This window comes from Triticum urartu, chromosome 1A (genome assembly GCF_056163025.1).
Source record: "Triticum urartu cultivar PI428250 chromosome 1A, HENAU_Tu73, whole genome shotgun sequence".
Taxonomy (NCBI): domain Eukaryota; kingdom Viridiplantae; phylum Streptophyta; class Magnoliopsida; order Poales; family Poaceae; genus Triticum; species Triticum urartu.
Window position 1 is genome coordinate 34,752,383 of NC_141873.1, and position 7,550 is coordinate 34,759,932.

The following is a 7,550-nucleotide window of genomic DNA, read 5'->3' on the forward strand; positions in this document are numbered from 1 at the left end:
TTTTTGAACTCTTTTTTAAAATGTGAACAATTTTCAAACATGAACATTTTGAAAAATTTGTAAACATTATAAAAAAGATAGCTACAAAGGAAAAAACCAACAAAGAAAAATAATAGGAAAAAACCCGAGCCGAAACGTTCTAGAAGGTTCCTAAAACCAGAAAACCCGAAATGTAATTCGCCGGCGCTAAGCCCCCACACCTCTACTTCCTGAAAATTTAAAACGTTCTAAAAGGCCCAAGACGTATCTCCTTGAAGACAAAAAACCCAAGCCCTCCCATGTCGCGCCCGCGCGGTGATGGAGAGGGTACCCTTGTTCGCCGCCAACAAGCCCCACTCCTCCCCCTCTGCCTCCCTCGCCGTCGTCACAAGGATATGTAAGGCAAAGCTCGACCAGAGCCAACGGCGGTAGGGCATCCTTGTTCCTTTGCACGCATGGTCCGGCACGGGGCGACTCTTTCCGTTTGGGCAGAACGGGCAATGGTCGGGGCTTGACCAGTGGCGACCATCGACATTCGCGGGGTTGTGCCCCCCACCCCTGGTCAAACGTGACTAGCTGGGAACGACGTAGGCATGACCGCCTCCGACCGTAGAGGTGTCGACCCAAACTCAACAGCTGATGTCGAGCTTGGAGTGTAAGGAGGCATTCTCCGTTCTTCCTACCATGGTTGGTGCACCATGATTTGGACGGTTGATGGCAGTCTGCATGGTTGGCTCTTCGGTGGGCAACATGCTCGTGGTGGCGGGTATGCCTCTTGGCAGTGGCGGAGCTTCAAGCCCATTGGTGGACGGGCCGGGCCGGCCAAACATAGGGAAACATCTTGTGGGCTGATGTTCCAAGGTCCAGAAGTAGAAAATTAGTGTATAAACTACAGAAAGTTGGGCGGGGCACGACCCATTCGGCCTTGACGTGGCTCCGCTAGTGCCTCTTGGCCGTGTGGGCGGTGAAGGGCGTAGCGACGAAGAAGGTTGTCAGAATCGTGATTCTGAATCGGATCGGAGACCCAATGATAGGATCGCAATAGTAGAATATTAACTATCAGAATCGTAAAATTGTGAGTGAATTCCAGTTTTTACCCCCTATTTTGACATTTTTGACACTAATTACCCCATTTAGCAAGGTTTCATCCATTTTACCCCATTTAGCAAAAATGTTGCCACAGTTTACCCCGTTTAATTTTTTTGAGCATTCTGACTGGTGGGTCACAATTGTCGGGTCCAGCTGGCATGCCACGTCAGTGGTTTTTCCTGGTTATTTTTCTCACTGCTGAACGGGGCAGCGCCGCTTCTTCTGACCGGCTCAGCCGATGGAGGTCGCTCACGGCACGTCCAACGTCCAAGTCGGCCGCGCGCCACGCTCGCCTCCCATGGCTTCTCGTTTGTGTTGCTCTCCCCCAATTAACATTCAAACTGATTTTCTTATAAGCATCAAGTTCCTCTAGCATGTTCACCATGCCTGCATCATCTGTTAACTCAATCATGGAGTTCCCGTTGGCCCCCTTCTTCTGATAATTAGCGCTGTCCCAAGGGTTGGAACCCAATTCCTTCATCTTCTCCTTTATATCAAAATAAATAATGAAATACCTCTCAATCATCTCTAGCTCTGGATTCTTGTATCCACGGACATGTAAAATATGCCTAACACTCTACATCTCCGTTGCCATCCGCTTTGTGCAAGAAAAAGAAAAATGAATTAGTGGCTGCAATCATAATATACTCTAATACGGTGAACGAACACGTTTCAGCATGCATCATAAGATACAAAGATCCAAACTTCCTTTACAGCTAGCAAGTAACAACACATACTCTTCAGTCAACATATTTGCTACCTAGATATTTAGATATGTAGGTGCATCAGAGTTAGTAAAGTAGTATATATACACCACTTTAATCTAATCTACAGAACCATCCATACTTAAGGCCATATATGATAACTGAAGAAAAGCATACATGATTTTAGATTATATTGGTAACAATTTCTCCTATAATTTATTCAATGGTAATATGACATGCTGATCAAGTACAATCGTCCCATCAGAATACTTCAAACCGGAAATGAGTTTAGTAGGGAGAAAAATAGATAGAAAAAATCCATTGACGTGGCATGCCAGCTAGACCTGACAAATTGTGACCCGTAGGTCAGAACGCACGCAAAATTTAAAAGAGGGTAAATTGTGGCAACACTTGTGCTAAATGGGGTAAAACGGATGAAATCCCGCTAAATGGGGTAATTAGTGTCAAAAAAGTCAAAATAGGGGGTAAAAACCGGAATTCACTCTAAATCTGTAGATTGTACTGACCAAAATCATAGAATCAGAGTGGTTAGTTTGAATCGTAAAGTCATAGAATCGTTCAATAGAATCATGATTATGACAACCTTGCCAGTGCGTGCCTCTCGGGCTCGCTCCCTGTCGATGGAAGTGGCAATGCCCGGATCTGGATCCGGAGGCCAGTGCTCGGCGCGATTGTCCTGGGAAACCTTGTGGTGGCTTAGATGAGTTGAGGGGAAAAGCTCTGCGCTTTGGTGCTGACGATGGCGATGCTTTGCACCGTATCTCTCCCTTGAGAGCGTTGTCATGAAGTTTTGGTGTCCTATGGCGTTGTTGTATTTAGGCCTTTCTCTGTTATTTTTAGGCAACATGGTCGTATGTGTTTATTACTCTGGAGTGTGTGTTGTAAAAAGTCTTTTTCATGTAATTCAACCGTTTACTTTGGTTTATGCTTTTATTTATAAAGCGGTGCTTAAGCCTAGTTTGAAAAAGACATTATCATTGTGCATTTTTTCCAACAATCTGCCAGACAGAGGCGAATAGGATTTTCCGTGATGCATGGCCAACCATGTGGAAGAAATCGACACCGTGCGCATCGGGACGTCGGCACACTGCTGCAATTCTGTGTCTCGATCATGCGCCCCCGCAACCCGCGGCTACCACCCTTGACCTGTCTATCTTAGCCATTGTGGACTGGCCTGATGTGGCTGCTGTCATGCGGTTGAGGACGAGACAACGAGTAGTATTCTTTGCACAGACCCGGCAGAAATTCCGCTCCCTATAAATGCTACTCCCTCCGTTTCAAAATATAATGCTTTTTCTATTTCTGTATTTCAATTTTGATCATAAATTTAACCAACGAGACCAACTACAGCAGAAGCAAAAGTTATACCAGTGAATTCGTGTTCAAAAGAAGTTTTCAATTATATAATTTTTTTCTCGCACCGCAGTAGGTCTCGTTGATTAAATTTATGGTCAAAGTTAGACCTCGGAAAACGCGGACACACTATATTTTGAAATAGAGGGAGTACCGGTAGCAAGGGTGTAGCATTTATTCCCTAGCCGCCGCCCCTTGCACATTAAGTCAAGGATATGAGCAGAGGTGACTGTTTTGTTGGTTTTTGCTGAAACAGATCAGTGTATGGGGTCACGTATATTTTTGAACTGAAAATAATAATAATAAAATAGCATCAAGTCGAGCGGACCAGCTCCATTAACCATTTGTATGTCTATATAAACAGCAGAGCAACACGCAGATAGGCAAAGCAGAAGGTACACGCAGCACACAGACAATGGCGTCTCACACGACATTTTCTTGGATCACTTTGTATCTGCTGGCTGTCCTCCTAGCGCCGGCGAGCGCTCAAGACCCGACGGCCGGGTTCACGGCCGTGAGCCTCAGCGAGAGCAACTTCCAGCTTCAGAAGCCGTACAACATGCCGAGCAGCGCACGGTATAGCTTCGACGGCATGGTGCGGCGGATGTGGGTGCTCTCCTCCGACGAGCCCTTTTCGCCGCAGAGCGACACCAAGCCAAGGACGGAGATGAGGATGACTGTGAGTAATATATAACATGATCAATAATCACTCATCACATAGTTATATATGTAGATTGCTAGTATATTCTTGCTAATTTCAGAAGAGTTTTGCTGACAGAAAAAACTGATTTCAAATATTTTAGAAGGTACGTCATTAATTCTTTTTAATTTTTAGAATGCATGCAACCCATTTATGTCAATTAGAGTATTTATTTATTTCTTGCGAGGAGAGGGAGGGAAGAAAAGAGAGATTGGCCCAGTAGAACTTTTTTTATAGAAAAGAGGGAGACAAAATGTTTGACTGAACAACACAAACCAATAAAAAGGACAAAAAACGAGGAATAGAAGAGAAAATGACAAACAAAATTATAATGTCACACTTAGATGTGCTCTACATCTATATGCGCCTAGACGTTCTCTTTCTTCAAGCGACTGACTCATGTATCTTGGCATTCCGTGTGATTTAGGGACACGACTACTCTTCGGGCGTGTGGCAATTCGAGGGCTCCGTGTACGTGCCATCGGGCACGTCGGGAGTGTCCATCATGCAGGTGTTTGGCGGCGGCGAGACGGCCACCACGTTGATGCTGCACGTCTACGATGGCGCGCTGAGGTACTACAACCAGAAGCCCGTCGAGGACAACGTCTACGACCGGTGGCTCCGGGTGAACGTGATCCACGACGTCGGGGCATCGAGACTCACCGTGTTCGTCGATGGCGAAAATAAACTGAGCGTCGCCGGCCGTGGCGGCAGCTCGCACTACTTCAAGTTCGGCGTCTACACGCAGAGGGACGCGTCCAGCCGCATGGAGTCGCGCTGGAAGAACGTCAGGATCCTCAAGAAAAACTGATATGTCCGATCGCCCTCACAGCAGCTTCGTCCTTGAAAGTTTGTATTGTAAGCAGCTCAGCGCGTATTTTGGTAAGAGAATCATGCTAAAATTTGCCATACAGTTAACTAATTATACTGTTATAAGTCCCACACTCATCTATTTGTTGTGCTTTTGTACGTGCTGAAGCCCGAAAAGTGCCCATGCACCAAGTTGCTTAGCCAATTAGCGGTCAACTGCAACTTTGCTCCATTTGTTTGACGGAACCAAGCATGCGTGCAGGCGCGGAGCCATGCCTTGTACCGACGACAGACCCTGACTTATACTACCATTAAAGTATACTCCCTCCTTCCATCTATATAGGGCATAATACATTTTTCAAGGCTAACTTTTTTTTTTGCGGGAAAGGAACTTTTCATTAATCAACTATGATGGTTACATTCAGATTCGACAATGCTAGCTATCTCCCTAGGAAAATTCCGGAGCCAGCATGTCGTGCGCTGTTGCGAGTGACCCATACAAGCTAGGGTGTGGCTCGCCAAATTTGCATGCCTGCTGAACTTAGCTAGACTAATGTTCCTTTCTTAAGCTAGAACTCTTCTGATCTCATTAACCCTGTACGCATACCTCGACTGGTCTTTATCTTTCGACTGCACCATCTTTAACAGCTTGCCACAATCCGTTTCAACAAGCAACGGCAGGTTAGTCCAATGGAGAGCAAGTTGTAGTCCTTCATCCAGCGCCGCCATCTCGGCTTCCAAGGGATCACCACAGTTAAAAAGGATCCGTGTCGCGGCAAAGATGACATCACCTTCATGATCATGTAAAATCATGCCAGCCCCAGCCGTGCCATTTTCCTTAACAAAAGCACCATCAATATTAAGTTTTGCATGGTTTGCATCGGGAACCCCCTAGCGCGGCGCTACTGTTATTGCATGTGTGCTCTTTGGCATGCTTCCTGAGAGGTCAATCACCTGCTTTCCTTTTGTCAAATCCACCTCCGGGTGCTGCTGTATCGCAAGCAAAGACATGATATAGCTCGTGAGAAATCTGCGCGAAGCCTCGATCCGAACCGGTGATTTATTATGAGTGATTTCATTCCTCGCATATCAAATCCTCCACATGATCATCAGGGAAGCCAACCTCTGTACATTAGACAGGTTGTCAAGCAGACGAAACAGCCATTCGGGCTCGGCATCACGCAGGTCTTCTATGGTTGGAAGGTCCCAGTAGTCTCTCATGGCTGCCCAGAGTGCCGCTGCATGGGGGCATTGTACCAGGGCATGATGTACATCCTCCACCACATGGCCGCATAGTACACATGTAGGATCTTGCTCCATATGCATGCGGTTCTTGGTAGTTTGAGTAGCTAGGGACTCACGAGCAGCACTCCATGCAAATACATGTACTTTAGCTGGTGTCCCGTTCTTCCAGATTAGGTCCCAGACTGGCCGCCGGCCGAATACTCGACGCACCATAGCCCTGCGCCCGGACTTGGAAGCCGTTACCGATACGTCAGATAATCCCTTTCTTAAGGAGCTCCAACCCATATTCAATGGCTTGCCAGGTTGAGGACGCATTGCCGGTGAAGACCGTATCCATCAAAAACTATAATATATGACATGCAACTTACACAAAGCATATGATCAAATTCGTATGTGAAAGATCTAATGATATAATTTTCACATTATACATCTTATATATTATTAATCTTGTCAATAGTTAAAGGCGGTCTTAAAACACGCATTAGGCCTATATAGATGGAATATTTGATGGCTGCTGATCAGGGCGCCTGCGCCCTGCCTCAATGGTGTCGCCGGGTTGAAAGGAAGAAAGGGTAATTACCTGCAAGTTCAGGCGGCGTCAACGAGGCCGGGATGGCGATGGCGCGCGGGTTGAGTGAACGCTCGCATAAATAGTTTAATACCCGCCCCTCGCCGATGGCACCGCTAATGCGAGATGGAAATTTAGCCACACGGCGCACACGAGCTGGATAGCTAGCTAGACCCTACATCCTAGTTCCTAGAAGCCATGGGCAAGCGGAAGTCGGCGAGGTCCAAGGCGCCACCGCGGAAGAAGGTGGAGAAGCTGGAGACGGCCTTCTGCTGCCCCTTCTGCAGCCACGCCGCCGCCGTCGAGTGCACCATCGAGGTCCCGAACAAGATCGCCACGGCGTCGTGCTACGTCTGCCTGGAGAGCTACTCCACCGTGCCGGACGCCCTCACCGAGCCCATCGACGTCTACAGCGAGTGGATCGACGAGTGTGAGCGCGTCAACGACGACGCACGCCGTCGCGCCAGGATGATGCGTGGTGACCACCGTCCTGCGGTTTGTAAGCTTTTCCGCTGTACTTGCGCGGCCAATGTGCGGCGGCGGTTCAGATAGCTACGTACAAAAATCCATGGGTTCAACAATTAACTAATGGTGATCGATCCATTTGCCTTGGTTGCACAGCTGAAATTTCGTGGCAAATGTATGGTTTGTAGTTTGTACGTACAGTAGGCAGCGCCCACCGCCCAGTAATAAGAAAGGTCCCTGCAAACCTCGCAAGCTCCGCGGGCAACAAGGGACTGTACAGTTGTCCGTTAACCTGAAGAGAGATGCTACACCTACGTAATGTTTCTCACGTAGTACCTTCGTATGGTCTGATTTGACAGTTTTTTATTGGGCTTTAGTTGAGCACACGGGCCCAGCCTTGAAATCGGGGGTTAATTAGTGGAGAAGGGAATTACGTAGGTTACATAGAAGCAGTACGTAGGTGTAGCATTGTTGTAACCTGAATATGTAATCGAGAGTTATGTCTGTCGAACTAACCTTATTACTTTGGTTACCAATTTTCCAACTTCTACAGAAGATATTTGGAGGGCATTTAGAAATTAATATTGATTTGAGGGCATTCAGTTGATGTACAATA

General features: G+C 47.0%; 1 protein-coding gene and 1 pseudogene across 1 annotated transcript; both read left to right on the top strand.

The window, feature by feature from the left end:
* Positions 1–3,534: 3,534 nt before the first annotated feature.
* Positions 3,535–4,794, top strand: LOC125545461 (citrate-binding protein-like). Its single transcript, XM_048709440.2, has 2 exons — positions 3,535–3,825; positions 4,274–4,794. Exons 1-2 carry the CDS (start codon positions 3,562–3,564, stop codon positions 4,655–4,657), a joined length of 648 nt encoding a protein of 215 aa, XP_048565397.1. The 5' UTR covers positions 3,535–3,561; the 3' UTR covers positions 4,658–4,794.
* Positions 4,795–6,617: 1,823 nt separating this feature from the next.
* LOC125532638 (transcription elongation factor 1 homolog pseudogene) lies at positions 6,618–7,215 on the top strand (annotated as a pseudogene).
* The last annotated feature ends 335 nt before the right edge of the window (positions 7,216–7,550 follow it).